General features: G+C 41.7%; 1 protein-coding gene across 3 annotated transcripts in view; it reads right to left on the bottom strand.

The window, feature by feature from the left end:
* Window positions 1-1950: 1950 nt before the first annotated feature.
* The window catches only part of Cnx99A (Calnexin 99A), a 52703-nt gene continuing 36561 nt past the window's right edge, over window positions 1951-18092 (bottom strand). Inside the window, exons 9-12 of one of the 3 annotated variants that reach the window (XM_080272857.1) lie at window positions 17095-17235; window positions 12220-12345; window positions 10161-10391; window positions 1951-3208 (exon numbers count right to left, since the gene is read on the bottom strand). In XM_080272857.1, coding sequence (XP_080128983.1) covers window positions 3158-3208; window positions 10161-10391; window positions 12220-12345; window positions 17095-17235 — 549 coding nt within the window. In that variant the 3' untranslated portion in view covers window positions 1951-3157. Of the gene's footprint in view, window positions 3209-10160; window positions 10392-10617; window positions 10741-12219; window positions 12346-17094; window positions 17236-18092 lie in introns of all 3 variants that reach the window. The other 2 variants (XM_080272858.1, XM_080272859.1) reach the window with 2 other exon arrangements.

Below are 18092 nucleotides of genomic sequence, written 5' to 3'. Positions count from 1 at the left end.
GAATACGGATGTCGATGTTGCTAGCATTGCAAACGTGGATGAGGATGTGGATTTTAAAAATTTGCAGATGGTTTGCGGATGCTGGTGCGGATATTCAGTACATCTCTATTGTATAGCTACATTCACGCACCACAACGAGAGGGCCGAAGCAGGGTTCTCCTGTTTGAACAGCTCTTAGAATAACCAAGAAGACAGTATGAGGATACAAAGAGAAGAAAGCCATCTTTGGGCAAGGAAAAGATCCTTGGGTGCATTCAGGGAAAAAAAAATGAAAAATTATACTTGAATGAAAGCCACCGCTGAATATTAATGTATATACGTATATACATACATTACAGTGGTGACAACTTGAACGTTTTTCACACACACACGAGGCCTGGCTTCTCCAAAGCCCTAAAAATGGAGCTATAGCGCACATATACAGTACTGTGCACCACATAACTTCCACGCGATTACCACACTGCCTCCGCACTTTACACTTAGCACACGGCAGGCAGGCTTTATGTGACCCTAATGCCCTCCTACAACAACCATGCCAAGCTGTGATCATCACTCATGCCGCAGCCAATTACAGGACAACCTAACAATGCTACGAGTGTGGAGACGTGCCTAATCTAATAATCTTCGTTCCCGCCGAGGCACCAAGGCCTGGCTTGGCTGGCAGGCACATAAAACTCAGGAGGCATCCTTCTCCAGCCCAATCCACTCCTGAGAGTCCTGACCACAACATCGCAGCTGGTCAGGCCTCTTGCCTGCAGCCACAACATCACAGCTAGCCAGGCCTCTTGCCTGCAGCCGGGCATGTCCCCACACTCATAGCTTTGTTAAGTTGTCCCGTGATTGGGTGCAGCATGAGCGATGATCACTGCTTGGAGGGATGGTTTCATGAGGGCACTAGGGTCATGTAGGCCTGCCTCCCACAGTGCTATGTGCAAAGTGAGGGGGCAGTATGATGATCACGTGTGGAAGTTATATAGTGCACAGTATACTGGTATGTGCACTATGGAGCCCCAACATTGCAAAAAAAATAAATAAAAGCCTGATGTCACCAGGACATAACAGTTCCTGGATCCAAAGATCATTGGAATTTCCTATCATTTTTTTTTTCTAACAGCTTGAAGGCATTTTTTCCCCCCCTTAAAGTACACTCTAATGGAACCTTAATAACTTTTGATTTAGGACTTGTTGAGATCTGATCATTTTTGCGTGATCAGCACGAAGTTCTCAGTACAAACATACAATTATTCACTGTCCATTTGCACTGAAAGGGAGCTTACTTGTGGTGACTGTGCACCCCGGGAAGAATAGTCACAGTGTCCTCTCTGGAGCCAAAATAATTGCAGTGGGAACTGCTCCAGTCCAAGTGAAGTGCTGTGTATGATAAGGGGGTACCAAGATCCCTATACTGTGTATGTACTGAAGTGTACCTGTAGGATGGCCTTACAGGAAACACTTACCTAAGATCAATGAGTCTCCCTGGCCTGATAGATTGGGGTTAAGCAGCAACAACACATCAGTGCCCCTTGACTCCATTCCACCGTTCCAGTTCCTAAATCTAAATCCTCCCTCTCATTCCCTGCAGTAAACAGTGACCTATCAACATACAAGTCCCAAGGCAGCCATCCTAGTTACTTGACGGTATCTCAAGCACCGTAGAAAATAGCAGATGATTAGGAACATATCTTTGGGTCATTCCAACATTCACTGAGAATTCATTATTATGGACAAGATTCATCTCACTTGAGTACTTGCACCCTCATACAGCCACAATATAATCCAATCAACACCCAACTTCCTCACTGCCCTCTGTTCCACCTCTTAAGATACAATATTGAAAGCTTTCTCTATGTAAACAAAAACAAAGTCAAGCTCTCTTATCTTACTCAATATGGCCAAATGTGAATTATGGTGGAGGTTGGATTTTTATTAAATCAGAGAAACATTTGTCCATCAGTGAAAATATTTACTGTAAAAGCTTCTGTACAACATACAGGCAGGAATAAATAATGACAAACTACAGGATAACTCATTACACTATAATACTCAAGGTGTAACAGATTATTCTGGAGGCTGTTAATCCACATATGATGGTTTCTTCTGCATACAAAAAAGGAAATCCATTCATGTTATAAAAAAAAAAAAAAAAAAATGGGGGGGGGGGACCCCTTGAAAAACCACCTTTATTTTACAAAATATAATTCAAATTTTCTGATTTGTATAATCATATAAAGCAAATTAAATATGATGTATGAATGCCCTGTTCTGAATATGTTAAATTTATGGTACTGAAACTGATTATTATAATTCTAAAATTCTGAAGTACAGCTGCACCCAAATCAATACTTGCGAACATACTGAATGAACCTAATATTTATCCTACATATCTAAAACAGATTACACGACTAAAGACTAAAGCTTATAAATTAGGATTCTCTGAGACAATTACATTTGACATTCAAAAAATTAGACCATATAGGTAATAAAACCCAATGACTGTACAGTAGTCCTAGCGATCTTACAAAGATACAAAGGGAAGAGCATACTATACTGTATATCAAAGGCAAAAACTAGACTGAACATAAGGAACTGAATTACAACAAATCCCAACTCACTATCAAATATGACAACATTATTAGGGCATCTTTTTCACACCATAAACTTTACATTGAACAAGTTTCAATTGTCCTGGAATTTATAATGCATCTGCTACATAAATAAGAAAGCAAAGCACAGACCAAGGAATGTTCTGAATGAAAGTAATACATCCTATCACAGAATACCCATATACATCAATGATCCAAGATAAATGGACATGGGCTAGCTTAAAAAAAAAAAAAAAAAAAAAAAAATCTTTGATCCTATGATGACTAGTTTCAATGAAATTATGCACATATAACAAGATCTTTCCTCACTTGAGAAAAATATGATTCAATACCATACCCTACAGTGATATAAAATCATATCAATGCGTGGTTATTAGCAGTGATCATTCTGTAATCATTTTTGCTTTATCCACTAAGTAAATAGCTGAGGTACGTACTTAATTCTGCTTATACTGTACTGTAGTAGATATCATAAGGCCTCATATAAAAATCCAATATCTTCTACACAATCATTACTCCACTTCCAGGACCACAGAACTCCACTTCATACTCACTCACTCTTTCCGGGTCTTACGCAGCCTTGGTGAAGTACGTGGCTGGGGACTCTGTAAGTATGAAAAGCTTTAGGCTACATTTCTTGATACTGTATAAAAAATAATGAAAGATCTTAAAACAATGGTTGTACGCTTAGACAAAAATGTTTAAATCGAGAGTTGACAGCAATTTAAACATCAAAATTATTGGGGAAATATGTGAGTTTATAAAAAGGTTCTTCACAACCTTCTCATAGATTAAAAAAAACTAAAGTCACACTTACTAATCTCACCCCTACCGACAACGGTGATTAAGCACAGGGGCAAATTGTGGAATCCACTTGTGAAGTACACTCATCACACAAATGTGGAATGCCACAATTTTTAAAAAGCATATGATCATATTTAATGTGAATGAGAGGCACTTCATTTGAAAGATACAAAAAATGTTGTATAATTTCACTAATTCTTCGGGATTCCGGTTCTTCTTAACCTTTAACCCACCTCAACAGGAATCTCTTAATAATTCAATTCTTGGTTCCCTTTCATTCAGTTAAGGGAAAATTTTCATGGTAGAAGCGTTAGAAAAAGTTTCATTTAAGAGAAAGCTTTTTTCAGTTTACCTGGTTTATGCCTGACAGACTTTGCTCAGATCAAACACCTCTTGTATTGTGGAGGTTAAAATCTAGAAGTTTCTCCTCTACATTCTACAAAACTTGCAGCAGTGCAATATCATTAAAGGGCTGAGTATCAAATCTGATGCCGGTAGAAGATACAGCTACTGCAAATTGACTTAGGATCTCCCCCCACGAGGTATTAAAAAACACAGAAATCAGTATATCACAATGTTTGTTCATGAAATGCCATTCATTAATATGAAATCATGTTTCCCTTGTTTTTTAGGACAGATGCATTTTGGCATGGAATCACTTAGATCTCTAAAGCAATCTAAGGACATTTCTTTGCACCAAACATTTGTCAGTTGTCTTGAGGTTGTCCAGATTGGGTGTCATCTTCTCGGCCATGATTTTCTTCATCTTTGCCCAGCAGTTTTCTATCGGACCTAGATCCGGACTCTTGCCAGGCCAGTCGAGGACCTCAATCCGATTATCCTGAAGCCACCAAACATTTGTCAGTTGTCTTGAGGTTGTCCAGATTGGGTGTCATCTTCTCGGCCATGATTTTCTTCATCTTTGCCCAGCAGTTTTCTATCGGACCTAGATCCGGACTCTTGCCAGGCCAGTCGAGGACCTCAATCCGATTATCCTGAAGCCACTTTGTCACCTTTGTTGACTTGTGACGTTTCATTTTTAAAGGCTCCAACATGCTTGCATGAGTAGGCCTTGGTCACCTAATGGCGGCTCTCCATGCTGCACGATCCATTGCAGCCTCCCTGTTCAGTCCCTTAACCCTGAGGTCACACTTAATGACCTCATCCCATGTCTTTCTCGGTCTACCCTTCGTAACCCCACCCCCAATATTAACACTTCTCACCTTCCTCACCCAATTATTATCCCCCATCCTCTCCACATGTCAAAACTATCTCAATCTACCTCTCCTCATCACAACACCAATACACTCCAGTCCCATCCAACCTCTCAACTCTTCCATCGTGAACCCAGCCCCCCAATACCTTGGACACAGGGACGCACTACACATCCACCTAATCATTGTCATTTCTGTACGTCTGAGCCGGCGAATATCCTCCTCCTTCACTGCCCAAGTCTCACTACCATACAGCACTACACTCCTAACACATGCTGCATACAAAGACCCCTTAGCACGTAGGGAGAGTCCTCTCAATGTCAGGAGAGGCAAGAGCTCCCTGAACTTCTTCCAACCACTTCTCACACTAGCCACAGAGCTAGCTCCAGCCCCACCTCCAGCACACAACATGTCTCCCAAATAAAAAAACTCTTCCACACGCTCAAGAGATTCACCAGCAAGTTCAATTCTTTCACGTCTGACAATCTCCACCTGCTCTCCCCGACACACCGTACACATAAAATCAGCATTATCTCGCAGTCTACCTCTGATACCACTACATCTCTTATGCACCCATTTATCACAAACACTGCACAAGATGGAATTACTTCCCACACCCTTGTGGCAAGCTGCACATGGCCACTCTCCCTCATCTTTGACAGTACCGCCACCAACCCTAGATACTGCACATGGCCACTCTCCCTCGTCTTTGACAGTACCGCCACCAACCCTAGATACTGCACATGGCCACTCTCCCTCGTCTTTGACAGTACCGCCACCAACCCTAGACATCATCACTTTTGTTTTATGTGCATTTACCCTTAAGCCCTTGTGCCCCATACCATCTCTCCACTTCCTAAACCTTTCCTCCGCCTCCCTTTCGTTCACTGCAATCAACATCAAATCATCAGCATACAAGAACTCCCACGGGAGTCCGTTTCTAAAGTCACGTGAAAGGGCTTCAAGTACCATGATAAACAACATGGGACTCAAAACTGACCCCTGATGCACACCAACATTCACGGAAAACCCATCACTCAAATCTCCATTCACTCTTACCTGGGTGTGAGCACCCACATACATAGCCATAACCACCCTAACCAGCTACTCCTCCAAGCCAAGCTTTCTCATTGCCCACTTCACCATCTTTCTAGGGACTCTGTCAAAGGCCTGTTCCAAATCAACAAAAACAAAATAAAGATCCCTTCTCCTACCAATACATTTTTCCTGAAGCTGTCGAACAATGAATATGGCATCAGTGGTCCCCCTACCTGGCATGAACCCAAATTGCATCTCATCAATATTCACTCTTTCTCTAATCATACCTTCTAAAACTCTCTCCATTACCTTCCTTATCCGATCTAAAAGCTTTATACCTCTATAATTTCCTCTTTCCAGGGCATCACCCTTCCCTTTTTACACATTTACAGTTACACTCTTCAGCCAATCATCTGGGACAACACACCCATAAATAATCCTACTTATCAGGTCAGTGACTAACTTCACCCCTATATCGCCTGAGGCATTCAACATTTCAGCAGTCAACCCAGACACATCTGCTGCCTTCCCCACCTTCATCCTGCCAATTGCCTCACTCACAGTAGCAGCATCAATCAAAGGCCAAGGGCCAGACACTGGATCTGCTGGCTCCAAACCTTCTCTGTCCCAGTCAAACTCCTCATTCAACAACTGGTTATAATGCTCTCTCCATGCATCTTTAATATCCTCACTGTTCACCACTACCCTTCCTTCATCATTCTTCACACACTGCTCACCCATAATATCCCGATTATCCCTCTTCACCTGACCTGCCACCCTAAATATAATATTTTTCCTTTCCCGAAAATTTAGGTTATCACGTAAAAGTCTCCGTGACTCAGACTTTGCCCTGTATACCTCTTTTCTAGCCCTATGCTTGGCAGCCAAATATTCCTCTTTGCTACCACCCTTCTTCCATTCCCGGAAAAGCCTTCTTTTCTCCTTAACTCCAGTTTCTACATCTTCATCCCACCACCAAGTTACTTTATGTCTTGGTGGTCCTCTTGTCCAACCGCATGTTACATCAGTAACTCTCAAGAGATTGTTCTTGAGGGCTCTGTACTGTTCATTAACGCCTCTGTCTACAGCTCCCTGTTCAGCCACCACTCTCCTCAACTCGCTGTAGAAGGCATCCCTTACTACTTGGTTTTTCAGCTTCCATATTTTCCTCCTAGGTACATAAGTCCTCTTTTTCATCACTCGTTCTTTAAGCACCATATCACAAATCAGTAGTTTGTGCTGCTGCACACACTCCTCACTTCCTATAACTTTAACATCCCTCATTAACCTCCTATCGACCCTCTTAACCAGAAAATAATGTATCTGACTGCTATTTCCCCCAGACTCATACGCAATTAACCTACTGTCTCTTTTCCTAAAATATGTGTTGCACACAATCATGTCCGTTGCCTCCCCAAACTCGGGTATTCTCTCCCCTTCTGCATTCCTTATACCATACGCACATCCCCCATGCACTCATTCATAACCTTGTGCTGCTTCACCTATATGACCATTTAAGTCCCCTTCCAAAACCACTATCTCATCATCCCATGTACCACCCACTACATGTATTACCCCATCCCAAAATCTATCTTTCTCTGTTTCATCCAATCCTGCCTGTGGAGCATATGCTTATATCATCGCTGCTATCCTTCTACCTAACAGAATTTTCACTACCAATATTCTATCGTTTACTCTCATAACATTCATAACATATTCCACCCATTTCTCCGCAACCATCACACCAACACCTCCATATCCATCTGTCCCACCATGCCAAAACAACTTATAGCAACAGTCCTTCCCAACAATCTTTCTGGCTGATCCACCCCTGTACCAGACTTCCTGCAAACACGCCACATCCACCCACCTCCTAAAGAATGCCTCAACGACTTCCCCCGTTCTTCCCCTGACACGGAGCTGAATCGTGCATGAAAAACTCGCACCCATGAATAGCAAAAAAGTTTAACAAATGATCTTTCAGAACCTGAATGTACCAGCCACCATTCATCATCAAGTTCTTAGGAAGAAAGTAGAGGCCTCCCCTTCCCATTTCACCTGAGAAACACCCCCATATCATTACTGATTGCGACTGCTTAGCAGTCGGCACCGTGTAAGCAGGGTTATATCGACTATGGGAGGCAAGGCGACGGACATTGGCAGAACGCACCTGGAACACTTGAAATGTGCTTTCATCGGAAAACATAACTTTTCTCCACTCATCCAATGTCCAGTGTGCATACTTCTTGGCAAACTGAATGCACTGCTTCTTCATGCAGTCAGCGAGTAGTAGTTTCTTGGCTGCAGTGTGGCTTGGTAAAACCAGCTCCTTCTGCAAGTGGTGTTGGATAGTTTGATTTGAGATGTCTTGTAACAGCTGGGGATGCATTCTCTTCCATTCTGCTGCTGTCAGTCGAGGATTCTTGATTACTTCCCTCTTACAGAGGCGTATCTGTATCTCTGGAAGTCGTCCTCTTCTTTCTACCACCATGCTTGTGCTCTGGTACGACATCAAGTGGCAGGCTGCGCACTGGAGCAAGAATCATGACGGACGACTTTGCGCATCCAGTACGTTCATAAATCGTGTTGATAGGAACATTATCCTGCCTCCATGCAATGATACAGACACTCTCATCCCTTGAACAGTACTTTCCAGGCATGACAACTTGACTCTAGGAAAATAACTGGGCAAACAGTAATGCATACAAAAAAAAGAGAGAGGTGCAAGCTCGGAGCAACGGGAACACACACTCCCACTCTCGCTTCTGTGCAAGCACTGACGTGCCGAGTGTTTCACCACCTCCCGCCAGTTACTTCTTGCCCCCAAAATTCACTTGGTAGAGGTTGAAGCACAAAGACAGACAACTCTCCCATAGTAATTCTGTGTGTAGGTCCTAAGCCAATTTGCGGTGGGTGTACTGTGTTGCTTGCTAATAGCGAACAAGTGTTTTGCAGACAGTTGCAGAGTTTTGTTAATAACAGTATGCAGCTGTCTGAAAGTGAATGCAGAACGAAGTAAAAAGACATTTACATATGCAGAGGAAGGACAGTAAGGCCGCCACTCAGGGAAGGAAGGTGGCTGGTATTACGAAGTCCTTGACATAAAACAAACGTGTGAGTATGAAGACATTAAGAGAACTGCACCAGTGTCAAATGATGATATGGCAAGAGCTTGGAGACTTATGAGAAAGAGCAATGGAAATGAGACTCTTGAGGAAATGTGGAGTGAATAGAGCAGATAGGAAAGGAAACAACAATCCATAAAAAATGTGGATTAAGAACCCAGTTGATAATATGGCAGAATTGTGCACTTAGATGGTATGGGTGCAAAGAGTGAAATGATGTAAGGCTGCAATGATTAAATAAAGTGAACAGAAGGAAAAAAGTTCTATTACAATTCTAGTACTATATCTGAAGTTGCCTGCCTACATCCTGAAACATCTTATGTAAAACAGGACAGACTTTTTTTCTTTCTTTTTAATGGGGTAAAATGGGGTAATTTTGCCATGAATAGTGGTTTTTGCTAAATACAAACTGCCACATATGGAATATATACTTACATTTTAATTCCTTTAACTATACATTCAGCCCTTCTGCTAAAGATATCTACAGTCATTTGGGGGGGGGGGGGGGGGGGTTGCAGCGAAATTACCTGACCCAACGGAGTAATTTTGCCGCAAACTAATTGTTGTTATTGTTATAATACCACAATACTTATCATACACAATTGATTATAACTACTTATGGTAGGTAATCTAGGCTACCGTACAGTAGGGCTTATGCCATGTACTGCATAAACTTTTTGTTAATGACATTCATCATTGTTCGTTGAATGTTTCACAGCTGGTTAAGTTGTCCAGGGGGACGTACATACTGTGTGTGTGTGTGTGTGTAATTTACCGGGTCGGTCAGGATCACTTGATGGTCGTGATCATCAGCTTTTACCCTCCCGGAAGGGAGCTGAGAGTTCATATAGTCCGATCTAAGGGCAAGGCTGGACCTTCACACACCCGTCCCCTTGCTCAAGGGGGACAGTAACCACCCACTTCGTCAGTGAAACTTTTCGCAACCTGAACGAGGCGCGAACTACCGTCTACCAGATGGCAAGCGAGAACGTTACCACTGCACCAGTGTGTGTGTGTGTGTGTGTGTGTGTGTGTGTGTGTGTGTGTGTGTGTAAGTACAATGCAAACAGTTCTGAACCACTTTTAATATGAAACATGTATGCTAAATACAGTAATGGGTAAACAATGTGTTTCCCCCCAGTTTTTATTGATGCAACTTATGTTGAAAATGTCAGGTAAACAATTTCATTTCTCCAATGACATTTTTGTGTGCAATGGATCAAAACTTCACATCACCTTGTTAAGTTGGCATTCCTCCAAAACCTAAGCCCAACAGAAGCCAAATCCATGCAGTGGTTTTCGAGCTATGGGCCATTAAATTGGAATTATTGGCATCTCTGTGAAATTACAGTTTTACCCTACTCAGTCATACTGACCTTATCACCATCACTCTTCTCTGCTTTCTCCTCATCTGCAGTATCTTCCCCTTCACCCTCCTCCTCCTTCTCATCAGCAGCATCACTTTCAACATCATGTTCCTCACTGAGAACATCAGGCTTTTCCTTGGAATCTTCTGATGGCTTTTCAGTGGATTCTACTTCTCCCTGAGGGTCATCTTCTGCTGGCTCATCTGTTTTCTTGCGCTCAGCATCTTTATCCTTAGTATCCTGTGATGTGCATACACTTACCATTAAAGTACTGTACAGAATTCCTATGTTTTTACATCTATTGTCATTTTTCAATAACATATATTACTCAATTTATAATTTTGCACTGCACTAAACTGCAAGTTAACTATTGTTTATACAGCGCACTTGCCGTACAGCATAGCATCTCTAAAATGACTACTGTAAAAGAAAAAGTTGGAAATATAACAAACTAATACTAAGTTACCTTGACTTCAGCACAGCAACAGGTAAAGATCAAGACTACGGGGATGGCCACCAGGAGAACATAAATGCCATACAGCCAAGGGTTTTTGTTGGAGTAGTTGATGATGCGTCGGAAGACACCAACCTTAAACAGAACCAAAATGCCTGCTACTTAAAATATGAAGCAGTACTTCAAGAGCTTACTCTACAAAGGGGAAAGATACTGTTCAGTCAACATGGATGCACTTTCATTGTTACTGTTACCCTGGTCTGTCTGTCTGAGTAGATCCAACAACCACAGACAAGCAACCCCTTGCAGGGCTGTCCTGTGCAGTGAACTGATGTTCCCATGCAGAAGCAGCACCTCACCACAACGAGGCACGGGGAAGAGTACAGAGGTTTGGTTCCTCGATGGACGTCACATTTGCATATTTTCACCCAGTTAACATGGGCACCATAGTAGGCTCCACATCACCCTGTTATTAGGTTATATGGTTACCACCCAGCATTTTAAATGGTTTCCTGGGCTATAAGAAATCGTTAGGCTTGTTACTCTGTATAGAGCCACCAGCAGTGGAATGAAGAGTAATAAGAACTGACAGGAATGATAAGATATATGCAGAAATGAGGACTGACACAGAAAAAGAATGATAAGGGTGAAGAACAAGTAGGCAGCACTACATCATGCAGGTAGATCATGGCCATCATAACCTACCACCAGAAGTATGGACTAAAAGGTTAAAACCAAAAACCAGCATCAGCAGGGCTCTTGCTGACTGCCGATGGTTGTGAGCCATTTGGCTCCTAAGGTTTCAGATTTACGAGCCAAATAAATTTTTAGTAGCCGAACTGAGTACGAGGCAGAATATTTTACGAGCAATAAACATATTTATTTATTTACACATTGTGATGATTAGAATCATATTATGAGATTTTAAACATTCACAATGGGGACAAGGAAAACTTAATAATCGATCGCAACGTGCTTTTTTGTTCAATTATGAGATTTACTTATTTTGTAGTTTACTGGGTTTTGAAGTGGATGTATTTTCTCCTCGCCAAAAGGCGACTTGCATGTAAAATTTGTTCGTTGACGGGAAAAAATACTCGCATTTGCGAGCTGTGGCTCGCCAAACAAGAGCCCTGATCAGTCTTTAGTAGGTATCTGGAAATAGAAGTAATAAACTGGTAGCAACCCTAACTGAACCTGGAAGAAGCCTAAAAAACAGTAAGCATGAAGCCTACAACACAAGCAAGCATTTATATAATACTCAGTGTTGCATGTATTCCTACTTAACCCATTCAGCCAGCAAGATCTCTCCTAAGCTCAATAAAATAGTGGCATAAACCAATGGAAAAAGCCACAAGTTTGAATGGATTTATTTCTTCTTTACTGAATACAACCATCTGGCTCTAGCTAGATATAATATACACTCTAAGAGTCATAAAACAGAAGAGCTTAAATCAATCACAAGTACTGAGTTACCATACTGACAAATACAGCCTAAGATTTCTAAAGTATGAGACCCAAGCAAGAACCTTGAAACTAAAGGTGCTACAATTTATTTCAGTTAACTTTTGGACTAATGCAGATGACAATAAAAAAATGAAATAGTAATTATACCTCATACACTCGTTTTACCAGACAGTAAATAAAGATGGATGTTGGAATAATGAGGTAGGCCAAATACAGGAGCCAGGCTACCGGGTTATTATTGGTCAGCTTCAGGAACTTCTCCCACAACGTAGTCTAGAAAGTGCTTCACTATTTTAATCAAGTGCTAGATATTATATTACTGTATTCCAACTTAAGTTCAAAATTCTAGTTTCCAAGCTGGATCATGATGTGACAACTACATTATAAATGAAACAGTACTAAAATTAAATAAACAAACTACAGTAATCCCTCGATTAACCAATGTAACAGAGCCAAAGGCATGTCCGGGTAATGGCTCCGTCCAGATAACGGATATCTCTCCTAGCCCCCCTTCATACATAACTTTGAAAGCCATTGTAAAAGGCTACTACAGTATATCAAACAATATGCTTGCCCAGCTCATTCCTGTACTTATTCTCTCCCGTTTGTCAGAAGGGACGCCACTTATGTCATTCCTGTATTTCTTTCTTTTTCTCCCCCCCCCCATCTGTTTACTACAGATAGATGGGACACTACTTATGTCACTCCTGTATTTATTCTCTCTCTCTCTCTCTCTCAGGAGGGAGGGAGAGTGAGAGGAGAGACCAATTCTCTCTTTCTCTCTCTCTCTCACACACACACACAAAATGAAACACACTCATATGTGCACATACACAATATTTTCCTCACCCATAAATATGAACACTCATACCACATACAAGCACACGTGTACACACGCTGGGAACGGCTAAGGGGGGGGGGGGGTCTCTGGTGAACACTAGGCTGAACTACCACCAAGCCAAACAGCGTGGCATCGCCAGGCTATTCCTGTCAGACGCAAGCATTTTTGTCCGGATAAAATGAAAAAATGTATGAGTAATAGTTTTGAACAGCCAGATCACAGCACCCAGGTAATGAATAGTCCAGATAAAAGAGGGATTACTTAAATAAAAACTATTAGTCAAACTTTTCTAATATCAAAGTGAACATTTTAAACATACAGAGGGACCCCCGTGTCTGCTAGGGCAGTTTTCCAGACTTCCCTGCATCAAAGCCCCTTCACTCTTAAGTTCCTGGCTGGGAACCCTGATTGCCCTTGCAAAAATCAACAAATCCCCTCACCCAGCAACCATCACCATTGCCACTCCAACTTAAATGAGAGACTCAAGTGATAAGCAGGAGAGAATGAGAGGAAACATCATCCTCCTCCTCATCATCATCTACTCCTCTGTTGCCCCATGAGCCGCCAGTACACAAACGGAAGAGGAAAGATTGAAGGAAAGAAAGATAGAAGGGGAAGGAAAGAAAGAACAGAACGAAGAGAGGAAAAAGCAATCACCCGAGAGCAGCACTACATTGAGAGAGTGGATGGTGAGTGCCCCATCTATCTCAGAAATATCCTTGTGACTGATAATATCAGAACAACAACAGTGGCAACACCACCAAGCTGTAAACCAATGATTTCCTAGTACTTTCATCCCCCTGGTTACATGATAAATATGTTAACCTAAGGTACTGTTTAACTCAAATCTGCATAACAATGACATAGTGTTAACCTATATCTCCAGCCTGATTCCCACTTCACCCTTGTATAGCCACACATGTTTACTGATAAGCTACCTACAGACATACCCTAGTATCAGAGGAAAAACAGATAATACAGTGGGGGGAGAGAGAGAGAGAGAGAGAGAGAGAGAGAGAGAGAGAGAGAGAGAGAGAGAGAGAGAGAGAGCATGAATGTTTATGCAGTTTTCTCCCAACCAAATATGACACTTTTTCTCTCCCTTATTCCTATCTTTCCTTCCATTTCTTACTGCTTTATTGTTTTTCCTCCCCCCCCCCACCTCCTATCTTACCCTTCCCCTCTCATTGGTCTGTCACACACTGGTGTCTCCTGTTACTTTAGAGCACATGCTTTAGTCTTTCCTCTCCCTTCTGTCTACGAATAAGTCTACACTGAGTGACAAGCCAAATGGTGTCCTGTACAACAGGAAACCATTTACCCAAATTATGATGCCTAGTGGTTTTGTGGGTAATTAAGGTGCTACAATCAGACTGAGCCTGTGCAGGTTTACATCCAAGGGACGGTTGGTGTTTATTGCTCATGTAATGCAACTCAAGAATGAGGGAGGCTGGTCACTCTCATTTTATATGTTTGGACCAACTTGCCTAGCCCCAGGCTCCTACACTCTTCATGGGGCAACACTGGATTAGATTATTAATGAATGAAGGGAATGTTTTACTTTTGTTGATTTACTGATACAATGCTTAAATACACAATAATTTGTCACAAACATTGGAGAAATGAGGCCAAAAAAGTCACACACAGAGGGTTTTGAGAATTTCCAGTTTTCAGCTGAGCTCAGACCATGCGAGCAGCACTGGAGCCACAATTTTAGTCACTGTATTCCTTGAAACCTTTGAACTACCTGACTTGGGAGATGACTGTATAGTACTTCCCCAAAAACATTTAAATCCTTATTAAACTGATCCATCTTCAAAGCCAACACCTAACTCTCAGAGCTGGACATTACTTTCTTTAAGCATTGAGGATTGTTCATTCTTTATTTTCATTATTAAACACACACACACACACACACACACACACACTGTGTGTGTGTGTGTGTGTGTGTGTGTGTGTGTGTGTGTGTGTGTGTGTGTGTGTGTGTGTGTGTGTGTGTGTGTGTGTGTGTGTGTGGTGTGTGTGTGTGTGTGGTGTGTGTGTGTGTGTGTGTGTGTGTGTGTGTGTGTGTGTGTGTGTGTGTGTGTGTGTGTGTGTGTGTGTGTGTGTGTGTGTGTGTGTGTGTGTGTGGTGTGTGTGTGGTGTGTGTGTGGTGTGTGTGTGTGTGTGTGGTGTGTGTGTGTGTGTGTGTGTGTGTGTGTGTGTGTGTGTGTGTGTGTGTGTGTGTGTGTGTGTGGTGTGTGTGTGTGTGTGTGTGTGTGTGTGTGTGTGTGTGTGTGTGTGTGTGTGTGTGTGTGGTGTGTGTGTGTGTGTGTGTGTGTGTGTGTGTGTGTGTGTGTGTGGTGTGTGTGTGTGTGTGTGTGTGTGTGTGTGTGTGTGTGTGTGTGTGTGTGTGTGTGTGTGTGTGTGTGTGTGTGTGTGTGTGTGTGTGTGTGTGTGTGTGTGTGTGTGTGTGTGTGTGTGTGTGTGTGTGTGTGTGTGTGTGTGTGTGTGTGTGTGTGTGTGTGTGTGTGTGTGTGTGTGTGTGTGTGTGTGTGTGTGTGTGTGTGTGTGTGTGTGTGTGTGTGTGTGTGTGTGTTTGTGTGTGTGTGTGTGTGTGTGTGTGTGTGTGTGTGTGTGTGTGTGTGTGTGTGTGTGTGTGTGTGTGTGTGTGTGTGTGTGTGTGTGTGTGTGTGTGTGTCCAATAACAAATCCCGTAATTTTACCTTCTTAAATACACACTGAACAAGGCTTACGGACATGTTCAGTAGAAGTATGGAAATCTTCATTCAACTTTCAGTACTTGGAGCAAGTTAGGTACTGTACCGTAATGTTTTGTGAAATATCTTGGCAGTGGGAGCAGGTCTTTCCATTATGCATAATAATGTTATTCATATGGGATGCAGGTATGGAAAACATATATTTCCTTCAATAATATACAAGCACTAAATTAAATCCACCTTGCACGTCATTCACCATTTGTCAGCTAGCTCATGGTCACTGCCTCTCATACAATTTTGGTCAGAACAGTCTAATTACCTGATCTATGTACCTGAACTTGCAATTTTCTGATAACTTTGATAAACAGACCCATGGTAATTGAAACTTTATCCCATACCAAACCCCAGACCATCAGCAAATGCACTTTGTGGCAATGTTAGTCAGGGATCTCAAATCAATGAACACAGGGGTCTCAGTAAACTAAAATACTTCAACAATTCAATGTCCTACATCACATTAATACATCCGATCTCTAACACTGATTACATAATAAAAGCTAGGGGTATACTATGCAGTGCATCAAACTGTATACTTATAAGGTGCAATTCCCCTCATACTTTGTTGTGAGCTGATAATAGTCTCTAACCTGCTCCTCATCTGGTTCTGGCTGCTGTACCCACCAAAATAAGTACAGGAAAAACACCACGAGTGGGGAGCAACATGCCAGGCCATAAGTTTGCCAGAACCAGTTACTCTTTTTCATCCATCTACCCAAAGTCTGGATGTATGTGAACTGTTTACCAAACAAATAACATTTAAACCATTAGCCATATTGTATATGTTTTTTTCAAGTGGTTGGTGGGGACGCTCACCATCCACTCACTTGATGTAGTGCTGCTCTCAGGTGCCTGCCCTTTCCTCCTTCCTTCCTTCCTCTTCTTTCTTTCCTTCATTCTTTCCTCTTCCTTCTGTTTAAGAATAACTCTACACTGAGTGATGTCAAATGGTTTCCTGTACACCAGGAAACCATTTACTAAGCTGGGTGGTAACCATATAATCAAATTACTCCGCCTGGTGGTTTAGTGGGTAACTAAGGCGCTCCAATTGGAGTGAGCCAGTGCAGGTTTATATCTAGGGGATGGTTAGGGTTTATTGCTTACATAATGCCACTTAGGGATGAGTGAGGCTGGTCACTCTCATTTTAAATGTCAGGACCAACTTGCCTAGCCCCAGGCTCCTACACTGCTCATGGGGCAACACAGGATTAGATGATGAAAATGAATGAATGAAACTTAAAATCCAACAAATATATGGTACAGGCTCAAATAAACAACATTTATTAACAGAATATTAATGCCTTCCAAATCAAACTGGAAAAAAAATAAAATAAACATTAATCTTAAAGAAAAGTATATTAAAGGATTTTAAAAATCATCAGTTAATAAAATAAAAGTGCAAAAATACAAGCAACACTGGCTTACCTGTCCCTTCTCCAACTTCATTATTTTCAGATCAAAGGTTTCAGCAGCAAACTGTTGAGCATCTGAAATGCTGTCAGTCACAAGCATGTTGTCAAAGAGGATGTTATCAGACATTGACCAAAGTTCTATGCCAACAGCACCCTGTAATAAGACAGAATATTACATTAAAGCTGACTAATAACAGTAATTACTCTGCTAATAATTGTGACACAAATACAGTATTTAACTGTGTACCATTAACCTAATCCTGAATCCCATGAAAGACACAAGGTAAAGCTGGGTCCATAAATAAAGAAAATGTATAAATGTAGAATTATCAAACAGCATACTAAGTGAAATGGGTCATACAACCATTAACAACACACTATCCAAGCCTTCAAAATGCTGGCTCCACCTCTCAACCAAAAACTATCCCCCCCCCCCCCCAAGTTTCTAGATATTCAGCCATAAGCAAAAGTTTGCCAAAACTTCTCTGCTGACTGTAACAATCAAAGATGTTACATGAACTATTTTTATGTGATAGCAATAAGAAGCATAATATAAACAAGTGTTAAAAAGAACGATGTTCTCCACTGTTCAGGGATGAATGAGAAATATGGATGGGTGGCAGAGGAATGTAACAAACTTTTGTTTATAGACATCCTTCACATAAACCTTGGTACAGACTCACTCTGTTGACTATATACAATATAGTATACAGTACTGTACATCTATCGTCAATACATTTTGCCCAATCAGTATTATAGTAACCCAAGGCTATGCTTCTCAGTCCTGCCATTTAAGTCACTGGTGACCAGCCTCACTGGCAGTGTGTGCAATAATCCCAACTACTTCCTGGACGTACATCCTTACAGACTTCATAAAGTTGGAGCATCTTAACCCCTAAAGTACTAAGCTCGTCGATCGAGCTTTTTGTGCAATTTCTTAACCCTTTAAACGCGGATCGTCGCGTTTGCGACGCTCGGCAAAAAGGACATAACGGCGGAGCGTTGCGTTTG

This window comes from Coenobita brevimanus, chromosome 6 (assembly GCF_032717465.1).
Source record: "Coenobita brevimanus isolate Jiangsu-jjx chromosome 6, ASM3271746v2, whole genome shotgun sequence".
NCBI classification, from domain to species: Eukaryota; Metazoa; Arthropoda; class Malacostraca; order Decapoda; family Coenobitidae; genus Coenobita; species Coenobita brevimanus.
Note: the sequence above shows the minus strand (reverse complement) of the source record. Positions and strands in the feature narration are given on the sequence as shown.